Below are 19392 nucleotides of genomic sequence, written 5' to 3' on the forward strand. Positions count from 1 at the left end.
TGTGCGCAATAGCTACTCGAGTCGCCTATTCTCTCCCGACTGCAGCAGATGCGGATCAGAGACCTTAGAACACATCCTTTCCTTCTATCCAGCCACTGACGTCCCAAAATGACACCACGAAGAGGTCATACGCATGCTGGGTCTGCCTCACACCATCATAGATGACCTTCTGTTCCCGTGCGATTCCAGGGTCTAGCCCTACACGCGTTCCTGGAGTTCGCCGACGCGGCTGACCTCAAGTTCTTGTTAGTCTCGCAAACTGCCAAACCTCCTGAAACCACACCACCTGACCCGAGACAATGACAATCTGCTGCTGAACTCTCCTTCTACCCTATCATCTTTCTTCCCACTCCCCCTTTCCACAGGCACTGACCCGTGCACCCAACCTGGGAGACAGAAATATGTGTCATTTTTGCTTTGCAATCACTATATATATATATATATATATATATATATATATATATATATATATATATATATATATATACTTTTACCGTGGAAAGGGGCCCGCATCTTAGTTCGGAGAATTCGGCGGCTGCCCCTTGTTGCCACAAACACGAAGGGTGAATCCTCAGCGTCTGATGTCCGAGCCGAGCACCCCCGCCAGGCCTTGGCGGCTCGAAAAGAAACTCCTCTGACATCCAAGCGGTCTCGCGGTCACAAGGAGAAGCGCGGCGCCAGCTAACTGGGCGTGACGTCGGGTTGCGTGAATGACCGTCCGTGACACATACCGATACCAGACTATTGCCCTGCGTTTTCGGTATACGGCAGCATTTCATCATTTTTATCATCTGAGAGGAACTGTGAAGGATCCTTCATACTAGCGCGGCTATAGCTTAGAGACTGGAATAGGACCCTCGCTTCAAGGGAAGTCCCACGGTGTGAATTGTAGTCGCACCTGGGTTTCTACGGATAAAGAAAAACAAATTTTCAAAGCAAGCTTAAGTAAATAAACACAAAAAAGTCTCTCGGAATTTTTGATGAACGTTTTGTAGTTTGTGTATTAAACAATAAAAAAGCATTTTCAGATACTATAATAGGCAATAAGCTGGTCACAAAATGTACATTCTTTGGCCGTAGCATCGGTGCGTTTTTTTGCCTCGCTGACTTCGCAAGAGAAACGAGCATCGTTCTTGGTTGTTTACTTATAGGCCATGAAAGGTACCTTGATCTTTGTCATGTGTTGACTTCTGTATTATACGAGTAGTGATCAATTCCCTGTAAACAGCTGCGCGTGACCAACAAAAGCACTATGCAGTAGTGTGATCACTGCAATCTTGCTTCCTTCATGTCTGGTGGTCTCTTCTGGCGATAATTATTTCTTCTTCGTACTAAATAGGCACGTACGCTGTCCTCGAAAGAGCAAAATGGCACGCACACATTGCAGGAAAATTGCCTAAGTGCCCCTGTCGCGTTCGCTCATCCTCAATTAAGTACGCCACTGAGAGTTATTTATTGGGCACGTGGTTCACGACGCATGACTTGTGCGTTTCTCACAATTGATCGTTACATTCAGGGCTTCGTGTTCTCCCGAAATGCGTAGTATTAAGCGGGTAAGGACGTCACACTACATCTGCCGTTTATGTCTTTGTTTTGCGCAGGGCCTACATTTCTCGGCATCGTGCTGGCTCACGAAACCAACATGTTCCGCAAAATTGTGCAGGACAAGACGGCCGTCGTCAGCTATTTCTACCATTGCAATGTGCGGAGACCCAGGTTAGCCTTGCTCCGCGCTTTGCCGGGCGCATGTTGCTTCAAACTACGCCCGGCTAGTGTGCCGCCTGCGCCCGTCGTAGATGTGTGCTTTGCCCTTATATACACGTGAAGGGTAGCAGCATACAGTCAGTACAGAATACACCGATGAGTACACTAGCAATGTATCGCTTCTTGGCCTTGCCAATGGTCTTATCTCAAGATTTTTGACAGCTCGATATGTCTGCGCACGACCACCAGTTTTCTGAAGGTAGACGTATAATGAAAAATCATGTCACGACCTTCTATGGCATATAGGGGCACCTAACCGATAGGTGTAACCTGGGAAGAAGTATTTATCGTACTGCACTTTTGATATGCTTTCAAGTTGCTTTGCCCGACGTCGTATCTATATACGGTGTTTTGCAAGGGACGCTTAGATATGTAAAGAACACGCAATGAACAGCGACAAAAAGATAACCGCTGAAGGGTACGTGCAAATATCGCTTAAACGAATTCACTGATAAGATCTCATCTTGAAGTGTGCGTAGTGAGGCTCTTCTGAGATTTAAGAGCAGAATCGAAGACACTGGACATCTTTGAACTGAAATTAAGTGTAATTATTTTGCATAGTTGCCCTGCCACTACATGAATATTGTTGCGGAATAACCAACAGCTCAACATAAATTTATTATTGGAAAAGAATACACACACACACACACACACACACATATATATATATATATATATATATATATATATATATCGTTTCTATTAATCGAGCGCGCTCACGACTGGTCGAACCTGCATCACAGCACAGGCAAAAAATCTGTACTTAGTTACGAAGCTTCAAAAGGAAACAAGAGAAAGTATATATATATATATATATATATATATATATATATATATATATATATATATATATATATATATATATATATATATATATTGACAAGTGGCTGCCACTCAGAGATCGGCTGAACGAGTAACAAAAGGCAAAGGCTTCATGCATGACGGACTGAAGCGGATTGACAAGTGACAAGATAATTAACTGGGGATGTCTGTCGTACAACAATGAATGGGCCAGCATACCGGTGAAGAAATTTCTCGCAAAGCCCTGACGCTTGAACTGGGGTCCATAGTAAAACCTTATCGCTGGTCGCTGGGATTAAAGGCCACGTCACGTCGTTTGCTATCACAGCGACGTTTTTTTCTTCTTTAAGGTTGCTACCGTGTTTTTGTGAGTGATTTCATGGCAGTGCGTGACTCCAGCTGCGAACTCTTCTGAGCACGACGTGCAGCTCGGAGCAGGAGCAGGGCTCGAATGCCTTGTCGAAGACGGAGGAGACAGATCGTCCATACACGAGGAATAAATGGCTGTAGCCAGTATATTGTTGTACTGTGGTATTTCAGGCAAAAATGACAAACGATAAAATGATATCCCAGTTTTTCTGGTCAGGACGTAAGTGATGGATATCATGTCAGACAGTGTTCAGTGAAAGAAGCACTCAGTAAGGCCATTCGTCTGCGGATGGTATGTAGAAGTGGTTTTATGCATTGTATCACATGCCTGCAGGACATCCTCAAGGACCTTGGAAACGAAGGCTTTGCCGCGGTTACTCAAAAGAACGTGAGTGGCTTCATGGAGCAAGACGATAGAGTACAAGAAAAAGTCGGTTACTTCTGTGGCGATAGCAGAACGAAGAGACGAAGTCTCTGCGTACCAAGTTAGATGGTCGACTGCAGTCCCAATCAAACGATCACTGGAAGATGTCCGCAGCAAAGGACCACACGTCTCTTCCGACAAATTTAAAACATGTAATCGGACAGGGAAAAGGCTGAAGAAACCAGAGGGTGGGGATGTGGATCGCTTACGGTGCTGACACGATGCGCACGAGCTTGCGTATTCGGCTACCGTTGTGAACAAGCCAAGGCAGAAGCAGCGGGTCTTGATGCGGTCGTATACGTATTGTGGAAGACTATAGATGATCGGCAGCAATATCATCATAAAATGCTTCCAAAACTTGAAGACGAAGGCAGCGAGGAAGAACTGGCACCCACTTGTTGCCGGTGGGATGGTAAATGTAGTGCTGGAACACACGGTCCTCGAGGGGATATTGTCGATTGATATGTGGGGTCGAACGCCCCCAAACCACCATATGATTATGAGAGATGTCGCAGTGCAGGGCCCCGGAAATCTCGACCACATGGCATTCTTTAACGTGCACCCAAATCTGAGCACACGGGCCTACAACGTTTCTGCCTCCATCAGTAATGCAGCCGCCGCAGCCGGGATTCGATCCCGCGACCTGCGGGTCAGCAGACGAGTACCTTAGCCAGGAGACCCCCGCGACGGGGTTCTGAAACTTTGTATACTAAACTTTGTATACAACAGCATCGCAACCGGCTGTTGGGTAGCTTAGTGACACCGCTAAGGCGATCAATAAAAGCCCGACACTATGAATGGATGACGAAAACTGTACGCATGCGTGCAAAACAACTGTTTTGTTAGGTTCAACAACAAGTGTATAAGTCATTCATCAGTCACCCTTCTATGAAGGGTGCAGTTATTGGTTAGTCACGATATGATTGCTGTTGCTTCGCAGACATGTACACAGTTTTGGTGACTCATTCATTGCGTTGCCTGGCTTCGTATCTACTGTGTTTTGCGTGGGCCGCTTCGATATGTAGAGAACACGTGATGAAAACAGCGATTAAAAGTTAACCCCCGAGGGGTGTGTGTAAAAACATTTCTTGAACAAATTCGCTGATATGATGTCCTCTTGAAGGGCCTGTAGTCAAGGCACATTGTATTTTTTTTTTAGAAAAATAAATTCAGCTCTGAGTTCAGTGCTGTGACCTTTTTTTTTTCTTTTTGATCTTATCTAGCTCTGTTGTGCTGTCAGTTACTCTGATTTGATTATTATGTGGGGTTTAATGTTCCAAAACCACCATAAGATTATCAAAGATGCCGTAGTAAAGGGCTTCGTAAATTTCGACCACCTGGGGTTCTTTAACGCACATGCAAGTCTTAGCACATGGGCCTACAGCATTTTCACCTCCATAAAAAATGCAGCTACCCCAGCCAGGTTTCAATCCCACGACCTGAGAGTCAGCATCCGAGTACATTAGACACTAGACAACCACGGCGGGGCTCAGTTGCGCTCACGATTCTGCTTTACCACATCATGACTGTTTGTGCTTCTAGATAAAAAAAAAGCATTTGACGTACATTACGAGCTCTGTTTGTACATAATGATTCCCACCCATCACAGAGCAGTGGATGAACTTCACTTTCAAACGAGGTTACACTCCGCATGTAGTGCCCAGGGTGGTCTTACGCCAACGAGAACAATTGATTGTAACGAGACTAGCTGGCTGCGTTCGAGTCCCCATTAAAATATTGGCTACTCTCGCTTCCAACTCGGCGTCATTAACAACATGATTGTAGTCCCACAAAACGACACCTCTCCTTGTTATAGAGAGAATAGATTGCACATACTACATGCGGAATAGAATTAGAAGTCTTGTGCTACGATTAGTTGCAAGAAGCGTCGGCACTGTATGCCTTGAAAACTAAGTGGTGTTCTTTTTTTTATAATAGAGCAGTACTTTTCCGCCTGATTTCATCCGATGTCTTCGCATTCGTTTGGGATAATGTATCAAATATGAGCGTATATTTTTTAAGAGTAAATTACATTACACTGCTTAAGATATGTGGCAAATTGATGCGCCTTCTCGCTTCCATGCATTTCCAGTAAAAGTTCGAAACCGCAATCCTCAACCCTCGCAACGAAATGGCTTGTCAACTTTGTGTGGTAGCTTGTTTTTACCGCAGAATGCTAAACTTCAGTTTGATATATAAGAAACTGGTGAAGTGTGCTTCTTCAGAAAAGTCGCAGTATATCAATGAGCCAACAATAGCCGGGAGCATATCTAGCAAATTAATGTCGACAGCGCTCGGTAAAGAAACGTTCCAAAACGTACACAAATCATGGCTGAAGCCTAGTGGCATGGCAGCATAGGCGCAGAAAGCCTTGCGAACCGGCTGAAGAATAAATGAGTGAGTCATAAAGCGTTGACCCTAGCATATCCCAGTCACGGCCGGTTAGTACAACAGTGGTGGACGCTGTTACTTTTTAAAGGTCACTGGTCGTTTCTCTTTGAACAACAAGGCTAGGAAGTCTCGTGGCCACTGTTGCTCTGAAACTGGACCAGCGCGATGCTATTTATGATGTGCTCGCGAAATCACCGATGGAGACGACAAAGGTGCTTTCGGCGACCTAAGGCCACACGCTGGCTTTCTTTTCATGAAGGCGCGTGCATTAGGCTATTCCTTCGACTGAGCTTAGCCTACTTGCGAAGGCGCGCAAAAGAGGATGAAGCAATGTGTTGTGTAAATAACGGGTTGATTCAAACGCCTTGGTCGAGTGTTTTGAGGCTATTAAGTTAGTGCCTATAAATATCGTTTTTTTCCTCGGCAGAATGTCGAGCACTAGATCCCAGTCCTCGGTGGCTGCATTCTTGCGGCGACGTTACTGTACGACATTTAAGCCCACTTATCTCTCCACTCTGGCACCAGTGAAGTTCGCACCCATATGCTTGTTTCTTTGTTCTATTTTTTCATGTGTTAGGGGATGGAGAGAGAAGTATAGCGGTGACATGGATCCAAAGCCGGTATGCTACTATCCGTCCCCATCTGCTTTTGAAGCGATTCACCCTAAGATGCGAACTGAAACAAGTTTTAGGATCGTGAACCAACTAGCCTAGCAACGCATTCTTTTAAACAATATCTGCTTCCCTGTATTAGGGGCGTGCAATAGCCATTACATCCATTACATGGATGGTGCATGGTCAGCCCTCAATCATGGGAAAAATACCGAAATTGAAAATGATTTTCCCACCTCGTCCGGTAAAATTAGCTAGTAATGTTCACGAGTCCACCATGGGCAAACCAAACCCTTGAATCTGTACCAGAGTACGCATATCTAAGCCAATTACTAATAGAAGAGCCTGTTCACGACAAGAAAGTTATGACTGTGTCATACGAGCCCTTTTAAAGAGCCATCTAGTCGATGACCATCGAAACGCCTCAATTCTATGGACTCAATGAAATTGTCGCGCTGTTAAACGGCGGTTTTGAACGGCCCTTGAGTTGTTCAGGGTGTGTTCCAATACTGACCGTAGACAGCTAAATAAACAGCTAAGTGAACAGCGGCCATCTCAAGTCCCATTTCAATTTTCACGTAGCCGGCAAAATAGACAGCTTCGAGAAGACAGCATCGCCGACAAGAACAATGCAGGCTACCTTGCTGTTCAAAACAAAATGACGGCTCAGCGAAATGCTGGTATCTCGCCAAAATGATTGTCTGCAAACAAGCAGACCATTTTCCAGACACTTAATGCGAGTAACATTCATTTTTTTTGTTATTTGAACACGAAATGAGCAAAAAAAAAATGGACAGTCACGTTTGTTTGTCTTAGGTTTCTTTTCTCAACGCGAGGTGGTCTCGTCTGTATATACGTCATTCGGACGCGTTCCATTTCTGGAACAATGGGCTCGATGTTGTCTTCTAAGCGTTCAGAGTAGACTACCTACTGTATGATGTCTAGAATTGACACATGTAGCCTACGCTATTTCTCGCAAAAAAAAAAAAACAAATGTGACGCTGCTGATCTTTATTTTTTATCCATGTCACCTTAAGTAGAAATATATAAACTCAGCTAAAACTTGTATATGTCATTGACGTTATTTAAATATTTTAAGTAAATGCTCATAAATGCATATTTCGCTGTGAAGTTGTTGAGCAGCAAAACTATGCTGAGCGAGACACTGCGATATCGCACAATGAAGATGAGCTCGTTGCTGTGACCGAGAGTATGTGCAGTTCATACATTCCAAATGGCAAAAATACTCAATTAAAATATTCACAAGTCACATATGCTGCTTTCAGAGCGTACTGGTTAGATTTATTTTTTATAATAGTGTGTAAGCACCCACTGTGAACGAGAGGGCATGTTGGCGCTGTTTCCACTTCCGTCACTCAAAGCCCCTCGATGTTTCGATAGAGTTGTGTCCTCCGTTGACTCGATTGAGCACTGACTCGAGGGCCTTCGAAACAATCTGTGTAGGAGCCCGCACTTCACCATTGAGTTAATAGACTATCGGTTGAATGGCTGCCTGTGTGACACGGGCATATAGGTCGGCGAACTCACTCAGGAGTCGATTCACTTGAACTCGAATCAACCGTGAGTCTGACTGAGTCAGGGTAATATTTTAGTGTGTTTTACTCTGAGTCTGGCTCAAAAAAATTACTGTGGGTGATTCAGAGCGAGTGCAAAGCACAAGATATATTTTTTGAGTGAGTCCATGTGAGTTCCACTTGTGCTCGTTGACCTACACTCTGAGCCGCAAAGCAGCGAAATGGCAGTGAGGGTTGCATTTCGTCCCAGCAACCAACAGTTAGTCCGCGGAGGGATCACTGCAAGAAGAGGGTGCTGTGTGCGAAGAGAGGCAGAAACTGTTAGATTATGGTGGCCAGAACCCCCCTAGTTAGACCATGCGAAGCAACGTTTACTCCCGTGGAACTTGCCGGCGCAGTGGCAGCCTCTAAGGAATGGTAAGTGTGTGCGTAAGCAAGTAGTTTCCTAAAGAAATGAACTGTTAACAGTTTCATTTAGTGTAAATCGTCGTAATAACTATGGCAACTACGTCATGAGCAAAGGAATATTGTTTAAATAGCTCAAATATCAGCAAATGTGTAAAGCCCCCCCTCCTCAAAAAGTAAAGAGTGTTCGTGCTCAAGCTGTATCAATGCGCGGCGTGGGGTTCTCGGCAAGCTGACCCTCCTTGGTGTAGTGGTGTGTTTTGGATGTGTTATCGTTACGTGGCTGTCATTGCTGTCTTTTGTGGTTCACTGAATTATCTTTGCCCTGTGGTAAACGTGATCCGCTCCTGGAATGAAGTGGTACGCTATCGAAATGCTACGCGCCACCTGGGATATCGCCTGAAAGGTGAGTGTAAATAAACAAGGCTGCCATCACTCCGTGAGATTTTACCTCTGTGCTGTTGATATGTAACGTAGCGCCACTTATTTAACACTCACGTTCTTTGCGAACAAAGCCAGCATGGTTGATGAGCTCGCGCTACACAGCGTTGAGGGTGTTACAAGTGTGTGATGCTGGGCCATCGAAATGTGGTAGCCTCGATAAGGGCTCGACATTAGCTGTAGCAAGTACAGTTGTTAAAAAATTGTTTTGCTTTCAGTGCAGCGCAAATAGGCATTGTTCATCAAAAATTTTCGGGGGATTTAAATAATTTCACTTAAATTCCACGCAATGTCACATTTTGCAAGGTAAAAAAACTAATTTAGGAAGGTCAGGTGTTAACATTGCAGGTCTAGCTTGGCTTGGCACCGCTAACAGAGGCAGTCGGGGGCTACAACGGTGATTTCGCTCGTTTGTAGCGATGCTAGGTATGTTTTAATTTCATATCTCTAAAATGAAGCACAAGCTTCATTGATAAATAAGTGGGCCCACAATCGTATCGCAGAGAAAGCTTGGAGCATTAAACTCGAGAACGGGCTTCTTTAACTTTCTAACACGTTATCAACTGTTCGATTGCATTATGATGGGTTCTTTGAAAAAGCTATTTTCGTCTAATTGTTACGCGATTGGACGTAACCACAACTGCTCCCACACGTCTTTCACTAATAATGAATGCTTCTGAAATTACTTTTTCAGAAAATAGATGACTGAGAGCATTGAGCCTTACGAGGAAAGTCAACATCTGGCAGCTTTACGAACACACTTTGAGCAGCTGTCGATGGTGCGGGTGCATTTCCTGAAGTCGGCTAGACAGCATCCATTCCAATAAAACATTGTATATATTATTGTCTCTCCTAGAGTGCAGGAAAGCTATCATATCTTTTGTACTCATAAAAGTTGTTGAATTGATGTGTGGCAAGGTGGTGCAGAATTTACATGAGTCGCTGAATAAACTTAACTCCTTGTGCATTGTAACGCCTTGTGCATTGAGAGAAAATAAATGAAACTTGGCTGTTTCTTTAACAGTTCCTTGCTTTCTTTTCTTTGTCATTAAATAGAAATTTTCGCTGAGCGACATTACCAAGCGTGCTCTGTATTCTAAGAAGCGAGCAAGCTTGACGCAGCGACGGCAACATATGCGAGAACATATATGCATACACTAATCAAGCACACAATTGCGCTCGAACCACGCGCACAGTAATACCTATTCAACGCGTTTTGCATTTTCACGAACGTTATTACCGAATGGTGCTTGCCAAACACTGAAGGCTTAAATGTAATATAAGGAATCTTCCTTAAATAACATGTCACAACGCGCAGTGTCAAGACGGTGGCTACGCATGTCTCAGTAAGGTTCACTCTGCCATGAATTGGGTGTAGTATAGTGGTTAGCATACACGACTGCTGATTAAATGGTAACGAGTTTTGTGTATTTGTCGTGAATTTTCTGTAGTTGATTTCTAAGTTTTATTCTTGCGTATTGACAGTATACGTCGTCAAATGTATTCGTCGACCTCCAATTTCTCGGTAATTCAAGCAGAAACTCCAATAAAATGATAACTTCCTTTTTTTAAAAAACAGGAGCAACTGATAGCACTAACAGTTCGTGCCTACGCAGTCACTTCCTCCCACACGGGGGTAACATTTACTCCTTGACATTTCGTCCCTCAAAACTGCTGAGGACTAAACAATTTGTGCCCTGACAGTTACTTCCGAAAGGACGAATCGTTCATCCTTTGGGGAGTAATGTTTATGGCAATGCAGTTACCCCTAAAAGGAGGACCCACAGACGCCTTTGTGGCCTAGAGTGTATGCACGGGTATGATTTTTCTTACGACAAAAAAGCGTACTGAAGTCAGACAACGGCTGCCTGACATAAAACTCGCAAAAACGTTTGTGTAAAGAGGCATCTAGAGAGCATTGTCCAAAACGTATGTTTTATTGATTCAATTTAGCTAACTAGTACGCGCAGAGTCATGCAATTTTCTAGATGTTAACTCTATAGTAACCCAAATATTTCTCTAAATGGATCCATTGTGCATTGCCTCAAAGTGGAGGCACTATCGTAACTGCTTTGTTGATAGTTTTCTAAGGGTGTTGCGGATGGGCAACATAAGCGGGTATGGTAGGGTAAGACCCCAAAAACTCGAATTTCAGATTTTGACACCCAAATATCCACTGTACTCTGGCGAACGAACCTGTGGAAGCCTGACGTTGAGCGGCTGCTCCAAGCGGTTTAAATGCCGCGCCGAAGTGCGCCGTGCAGCCTCTGGCTTAAGCAGTAGGCGCACGTAAAACTTCTTTATTCTCAAATTGCGTTTTCTGTAAACTCTGCAACTTCAGCGTACCTTTTTCAAGAAATTATTGAGCCTCTTTCAATGAAACTTTCTATGCGTGAGCTACAACAAGCTGAGAACACTGAACTAAAACAAGAAATTGTGGATTTCATAAAAATGAAGCTGTAAAAAAAACTATGCAACAAGACGCACCCTCCGTTGCATTGTGCAAGAAGTATTTTATTTTTTCTTTACAAAAGCGTCATGAAAAATCAGTATATTAGTTCCGACGTAACCTAAAATTCTCTACATCAACACGGCTAAATATGGTATATTCCTTTCGGTAGTTGCAAAGAAAAGGCACATTGAATAAGTGAACGCCCTTTGAATTTAGGGAGTGGGCCACAGGAAGGATAAGCAGTCTAGGCATACAAAAACAATGTCACTTGATACCCAGAGGTATATTTTCTAAGCACGTAAAATTTCATAATACTTTCAGCCGTTTCTAAGATATTTTGCTAAAAGTGACATATACCATTTACCCTACCATACCTTCTTAAAAGGACCGACAACCAATTTTTATAGAACCTATTTTTTTTAGCCAACGAAAAGCTTACCGGTTAGTGTGTCTAACGGCGAGATGATGATGTGGACAACGCCGCGAAACATATATAACCAGAGGTTTTCTATTTGTGGCGAATATGAAGTCGTATACAAATGCGACAACGCATGCCGCAAACAGTCGGTGCCAGAAAACTTCGTGTTCGAGCATGGTGGCTTACTGTGCAAGCGTGCACGCTACACGCATGCGCGTACGGCTCGACATCGACCACTGGGGACCGCAAAGGCAGCGCCGATTCTCCCCACGCAGTTTCGTTTACCTCGTAAGCAGCACAGAATCGAGCGGGGCTAGACAATATGCATACTCAAATTTCGAGGACTAATTATGGCGCACCTGGGACCATCAGACTGTGTGACTTCACACAGCAAAAATAATCGACTCCATCATAGAGCTTCAACGGCCTTCCACTAGGCTACACGACACACCATTTTTTTTACCTTTAAAGATTTTTTATGATGTAAACCCTACTTAGCTTGGGTATAGCATGTTTGATTCTGTTACTACAAACGAATCTTGTTTTCATTTCCCCCAGAATCAAGTCATACGTTCTGGCAAGTTGTCAGTCCCTTTAAATTACAGACGTGCTATTAAATCTGTAAAATCAAATGAAACCTTTTGTGCGGCTTCTATATTACAGATGTAGGACAGCGAAAACAACAAGCGGTGTATAGGTGGCTCGACTACTCCGCAGCCCCACTTAATGGCATATTACAGTTTCTTGCATGTGATTCATGTATCACTGTCCACCTGTTTACACGTCCTTCATATAATATTTCGAGCAGACTGAGCTCTAACGCATCTTCTCTTTCGTGAACTGTTCGCAGTGGCGAGGCCTCGGTTAAGGCGTTAATGCACAGGTTCCCGTGGGTGAAGCACCCGATGGGCATCAGGCTCGTGGACCTCCCACCTGAAATAGGGATCACCTTCATCTACGGCGCACACAGCTTTATGAGCCAAATGCCTGCATTTGCCCTTCGCGATGCCAGGACTCGGTCCATCGTCCACCTGCATGTAAGTGGCTGCGCTTGAACGGTTCTCTAGCAACGTGCCCACTTGTTATACTTGGCATGAAAACATATACGCCATGTGTGTTAATTACGCATCCTCACCATTATTGAGAGCTTTTCATAAACTGAAATGCTCATATTTGCAGAAGCTGATCTAGGGGAGGCTTCTGGTGCGTGAATAAGATCTTTCTTTTAATTGTATAAAGATGAAGAGGAGAACGTTTCATGGTGTCGTTCGCTTACCAAAGCAGATTACGGTCTGTCTTATTCAAACGCATGCTTTCAATTCGCCAGGAAAGGAAAAGCAGGATAATCAAACTATTGTTACAAACGCTACATTTCTTTCTCCACAGATCACTTGCTCACAGAATGAAATTTAACGATGGTTTTATTTTTTGTTAATCTTCGTTTGACAATGAAAGCACGTTTAATTCTTTTAAATTCACAGGTAAAACCAAATCTAAAGATTCCTAGCCATCTGTAGGTGCGCTAGCTTATGGGTTGGATATCAGAGCTGCCACATGAATCGACTTGTGACCGCAAAGTATATCTTGAGGTATTTTAGTTTGAGCTGGCGCTTTGTAGACTAAAAATTTTGTGTCTACATTCTTGCAAATAGGTGCTTGAAGATTGTGGACACAACCTGCACTATGAGAAGCCCGAAGAATTTTGCGATGTGGTCAACAAAGTGTGCGACCTTGTTGACAGGATTCTACTGCCGATTATGTACTAAACGAAGCCCGCACATACGAGCTCACCTCTCCATCGCACGTGCACGCAGACACCCAGAGAAAAAAAAGAACATCATGTGTACAAAACACGCTTCAGTGCAAGTCACTGCTGACATGTCTCGTTTCTGTTTGTTGGGGATATAATATAGTACCTCAACCTACTACAGTAGCGCATAGGAGTCGGGAAGCCCTAAGTGAAATATAGTAGTTTCATATCACATTTTGTAGCGCTAGTTTGTTGCTCACCTTAGTTCCAGCATTTTTGTATGTATTTGTCCTTGTCTACTTCTGTCTAAGCCTTGGTCACATTGTCACCCACGCAAGTGTCTCCTTCTTTTGCTTTTCTTCAATGAAGAAAAGGAAAGTGAAAATGCAAAAGAGCATGTTCCTCTAAAGCGGATTTTCATGCCCGTAAACCCTTGTTCGCGTTTCTGTTTTTTTTTTTTTGTAAGGTCAGGCAAATTGAATGTCCAGGACAGGCCCTAACTTTGTTAGTTTATATAATTATCTCTCTATAATACTTTTTTACAGGAGATAAGTTATATGCAAATACATCAATCATCTGTCATTGTACATATGTTTTAATTTTGTTTTCGGTGGGGCCACCTAACGCTATCAACGGAACACTTACTTTCAACGTACTTAGAATCTCAATGATGGTCTAGGTACTTAACTGAGGTTACGCAAACACGCTTGTTGCGTTTCTGAATATTGTGACATTAGAGGTCAAGTGCAACGACATTTGCGTTTGGCGTGATTTGTTACACGTAATCAGTTTTCTACAGATATATGCATTCGTCGTCAACGAGTTCTGGAAATATGTAAGTACCCTATTCAACACCTCCTAAGGCTCCACAGATACCCTGCTTTTCTAAAAGACCGAGAAGACTACAATCGAGAAAGGGGTTCAAAAAAGGGATGCAATCTCTCTACTACTGTTCACGGTGTGACCAGCGTTATGAAAATGAACAAATTGGTAGCGAAAACGAAGAATATTTAGCACATGCCCTGTTTGCAGATGACACTGCGTTCTCTACAAGTACTGGCCTCAAACAGCAACAATCGATTGAGAACCTCGTTAAGAAAACTTGTGAAGAGACACCAAACAGAAAACAATTTTTCTCATACGTAAATTACTCTTTCACAATTCCACATTCACCATGCCTGCCGTTACAAAACACTTAGCGAAAGAGAAAAAGCACAATACAGTTCTTAGAGTACAATATATCAAACTGAGTCAATTCATTGTTTTACTTTAGTGTCCCCTTATAGTTAAGTTGAACAGAGGGGTCAGCTGGTTAGGGGAAAGCAAGCTTGCACCAGGCCCCTCAAGTAACTGCCTAAAGAAGAGTAGTAGTAGTCTCTCTTTCTCCTGTCCTTCCTCGGACGCATACCTGAGCAGCTGCTATAGACCTGTCATGGCGGTCTAGTGGTTATGGTGCTCATCCGCTGACCCGAAGGAGGGTGACTTACCCGAAGTACTCGGAGGTTGAGGTATTGTTATCATCGGCCTCTCTGGCTTGGCTCTGCCTGGACGCATAAGACATTGCGGCTGAACCTACCCTGATTTGTCCCGGTTTAGCGCTCCCCAGGGAGGCGCCAGGAGTGGTGACAACACGATGGTCGTTTTTCGAATTATCCAGGGCCGTCAGTGCCCCTCGTAAAACCCTTTGGACACGCCTGACCAACTGACGAATTAGGAAGAGCTGTCGGCCGTCGAGGTGGCTTTCTTTCTATTTCAAGGTGCCCGGACAATGAGCCAAGCGTCTGAGATCCGTGTTCCTCTGCATTTCCCACGTTCTCAGTGGTGCATTTATTCTACAGTTTTCACAAACCGTGGTCTGCCTGGCACCATAGACTCTTCACTGCAACGAACTACAGAGTTATTAAACAGTAACGTTTAGTTACTCTTTCTTGAGACCTTGTTTAGACCAATCGACGAGCTGCGTGCTGCGTCTCGTCGCCTATCGCCGAATCGACGTTACTGCATGTGGAAGGAGGTTGGTCACGCGTAGGAAAGATGCGCGTGCTTGTTTGAGGTGTGTGAAAAAAAGTCTGAGGCTGTTTACTGATCCTTTAAATGTTTTGGCGCATCTCGGGAGAACCCCCTGCACCACCTTGTATTGGTCGGATACTTTTACTGAGCTTGCTGCTCCAGGAACCAGTTTATCTTTGCCCAATGAAGAAGGCGAGGATGCGAGAGCCGATTACCCGATGATCTCATGACACATCCTCACGTCTTTCATATGTAAAAAAAACTGCTCATATATTTACATGATCTTACACAAGGCTCTTTCTGCTGCATCAAATTTCGTTGCACTTGGCCTTTAACTGTTGTTCTAATGTTTTGATCTTCTTTGCACGTTCACTTGTATTATATAAATGTGCAGGTGGGATGAAAAAAAAAACGCGAACAGCGACCCGATGGCCGCGATTTCAATCCCGGCCGCGGCGGTCGCATTTCGACCGAAGCCAAATGGTAGGGACCCGTGTCATGTGGAGTGTCAGTGCACAATAACGAACACTAGATACAAATTTTCGGATCCCTCCTCTACGGCGTCTCTTATAATCATATCGTAGTTTTCAATCAGGATTCGATCAGAAATTCGATCAGAATTTATTTCCAGCTTCAAACGCAATCAATGAAGCTGGATGACTACAGACAAAAAAGCCATAGATCAATCTTGACAGGGTCCGCACCGCTCGGGCTTTGAAAACGTGGCACACAGAGCATACAATAAGGCAAACAATGGGCACATGGCAGTTCTGGTTTCGCGACTTGAATCCACAGATATTATTAGTATTATTATTATTATTATTATTATTATTATTATTATTATTATTATTATTATTAGTAGTAGTAGTAGTAGTAGTAGTAGTAGTAGTAGTAGTAAACAGTTCGGTGCATTGTTTAAAGGGACACTAAAGTCGAATAACAGTTTACGTGAGAGGAAAAGCTCAATGTACGACATCTAAAACGACAGTATTATCAACAACAGTGCCCTACTTACCGAGAAATTAAGGTAAATGCACAAGAGCACAAGCGCCGCAGTACGACATTTTCAAAATGATCCCGATGACATCAGATGGACCGCCTACATTTAATCACTAGTAATTGATCTAACTGCACTACGTAAAGAACCTTCCGTGCATCAAGAGACACAATAAAATGCTGCTTGTTCGTTTCCGTTTGATTCATAGAAAAAAGAACCGCCTGACGTTAGTATGGGGAATGACGCGAGTGGTTTAAAATTTCAATTTTCGTGTGGTTACACGAGACAGGTGGTGCCGTCTAGCGGGGTGCAGTTGAAAAGAAAAAAAAAAACATCGGCAATCTCGAAGTCAATGGCGGCAAATTGAGGAATTGCTGTTGTTGCTGCTGTAGCTCCCGCTGCTTTCGGTCTTCTGCTACTAGCGCAATAAAGCCGGGCAACGTTGGGCATAGCAACAGCGACGTGAGTCGGTCCGGTCGGTCCGCTTTTTGAGGCTGGTAATTGGAAGTGCCCTAACCCGATTCGGACCTTGAAAACGTGATTTTATTTTAAAATATGCCCTCGGCTCAAAAGTTACATTACGAGGTTTCTGGACCGGCATTGCAAATTTCAGCGTCGACTTAATAGTTGCCTTTAGTGTCCCTTTAGGTAACGCTTACACCTTGGTGGCAATAAAAGAGGCAAAATGGGTATTGACTGCATCTTGGCTGAGTTTTAGTGAGTGACCTTATTGCCATCCAGGCTGCAACTGCTTCAAAATAAATATGAAACAGCAGAGAATGTGGATGCAGCACTGTTTGCGGTTTTTTCTCCCTCCCTACTGTACGTTGGCTGAGGCCTATTTGTTTGTTTTTGAATTTTTATTTGTCGTTGAATGCCTTCAAAGTGGTCAATTTTGTATTGTCAATGCTAGTGCACAATGTTATACACTACATTCATATATACATACTGCGTTGGCTGAGAGCAAGTTTTTTTTTAACTTGTTTATCTCTCTTATGCAACGTTGTCATTACAAGCTTTTAAGCTTCCACTATTTTATTGTATATTGTCGTTCCGTGATTTCTGTGTACAATGCTGTGCCTAATTTACATTTCTATACATTGCGTTGGCTGAGGGGAACTTGTTTTGTCATGTTTTCTGATTTTTATTTGCCGTGTCCTCGGTTGAAGTTAGCAATGCTGTGTTGCCGTTTGTCACTGCGTGATTCAAGTGTACAGTCTTATCCCACATTATGAAATATGAACCTGCAATATATTACATGTTCATTTTGATTAGAACTATTCTTGTGTGCTGCAGATACAGAAAAAAGTTACTCATTTCTTTAAGCGCATACGTATATTAGGTATTGTGTGCAGTGGCCACTTTTGTTTCTGAGCACCATATTATGAAACGAAGTTACAAGAAATTTCTTCATGAACACGTTCTTTGTAGGCATACTCTTGCTAACACTTTTTTTGAAATTTAGTCGTATGCAAAGATACACAGAAAAAACTACCACTCATGCATAATAGTATACAGTCGGCCAAACCTGGACATTCTGGACAATGATTCACAGCTGGCCAGACTGAAGCGGTATATATGGCAGGAGAGAGGTTATCTGGTGTCTACAGTCGTGTGCTTCTACACACTTATGCCACCGATGGATCAAACCTCGCCGATGCGCTCGACTCTTGGCAGCCAGCCGAAATGCCTCGTTCAGCCGAGTCATTGCTGTGTATGGTTTCATCATCCAACACAGGTGGCAGCTGTATCAGCTCTGGAACTTCTGCTTCCATGATCATCTGAAGAAGGAACTAAGAACGCGTGGGCAGTTATTCGACGTCAGCTGCCCGGCTGGTCACCCTGCACTTTCTCAATGAGATGTCTTACAGCGGGGTGTGAACATCATCTGTGCATACGTTGTTCTATGCTATAGCACAATGTAGTGAAACCATGAAAATATCAAGTTCAGGGAAGATTAAATTGTTTCGGCGATGGCGCAGTGGTTAGAGCATCCGCCTCGCATGCAAAAGGTCCGTGGTTCAAATCCCGGTGCCGCGCAATTCCCAACCGGACTAAAAAAAAAACGCGTGGTAATGGAACTGCATTAAGTGGCCTGGGGTGTGGCCTCACCGGCAACCACCGCCGGTAACGCACTCCCTCACCAGAGAAGGATTTGCCACCCTGGTGCAGTATCATGGCCACTACCTCCCACATGCATACGTCCATTAACTCATGGCCCTCAGTCCCCAGCAGCTGCGAAGCAACCGACCACGGCGGCGGTCAGATCTGCAACGCAGCAGAGGGTGCTAAGATTCTCTGGATCCGGAGAGGCCACGATTAGAACCTGAACTTGGCAACGTTTAACGGTAGAACCTTATCTAGTGAGGGAAGTATAGCTGTACTATTCGAAGAGCTAGAGGGTGTTAAATGGGATATAATTGGCCTCAGTGAAATTAGGAAGACAGATGAGGCATATACGGTGCTACAGAATGGGCACGTGTTTTGCTATCGGGGCTTGGCTGACAGAAGATAACTGGGAGTGGGGTTCCTAATTCACAGAAACATAGCTGGCAACATAGAGGAATACAACAGCAATAATTAAAGGGTGGTAGGTATCGTAATTAAACTGAATAAGAGATACAAGATGAAGGTAGTACAGGTTTAGTCGCCTACATCCAGCCATGATGACGCTTCAGTTGAAAGCTACTATGAAGACGTGTAATCGGCAATGAGTAAGGGAAAAACACAGCATACTGTACTGATGGGTGCCTTTAATGCAAAGGTAGGGAAGAAGCAGGCTGGAGACCAGACCATAGGAGACTATGGTATCGGTACTAGGAACGCCAGAGGAGAGCTACTTGTTAAATTCGCAGAACGCAATTATTTACGGATTTTGAATACCTTCTACCGAAAACGAGTGGACATGGAGGAGCCCTAATGGCGAAAATAAAAACGAAATAGACTTTATAATGAGTGCACACCCAGGCATCGTGCAAGATGTGGAAGTGCTTGGCAAGGTACGATGCAGTGACCAAATGGTAC

The 19392-nt window shown here is 43.8% G+C and overlaps 1 protein-coding gene across 6 annotated transcripts in view; it reads left to right on the forward strand.

Annotated features, from left to right (window-relative positions):
- LOC119176929 ((Lyso)-N-acylphosphatidylethanolamine lipase) overlaps positions 1 to 19392 on the forward strand; it is a 430246-nt gene that overhangs the window by 90142 nt on the left and 320712 nt on the right. For 3 of the 6 annotated variants that reach the window (XM_075877931.1, XM_037428270.2, XM_037428268.2), the window contains exons 5-7: positions 1602 to 1716; positions 12462 to 12648; positions 13264 to 17645. In XM_075877931.1, coding sequence (XP_075734046.1) covers positions 1602 to 1716; positions 12462 to 12648; positions 13264 to 13377 — 416 coding nt within the window. In that variant the 3' untranslated portion in view covers positions 13378 to 17645. Of the gene's footprint in view, positions 1 to 1601; positions 1717 to 6942; positions 7099 to 12461; positions 12649 to 13263; positions 17646 to 19392 lie in introns of those variants that run through there. The other 3 variants (XM_075877929.1, XM_075877928.1, XM_075877930.1) reach the window with 2 other exon arrangements.

The sequence above is a fragment of the Rhipicephalus microplus genome, chromosome X (genome assembly GCF_043290135.1).
Source record: "Rhipicephalus microplus isolate Deutch F79 chromosome X, USDA_Rmic, whole genome shotgun sequence".
Lineage (NCBI taxonomy): Eukaryota > Metazoa > Arthropoda > Arachnida > Ixodida > Ixodidae > Rhipicephalus > Rhipicephalus microplus.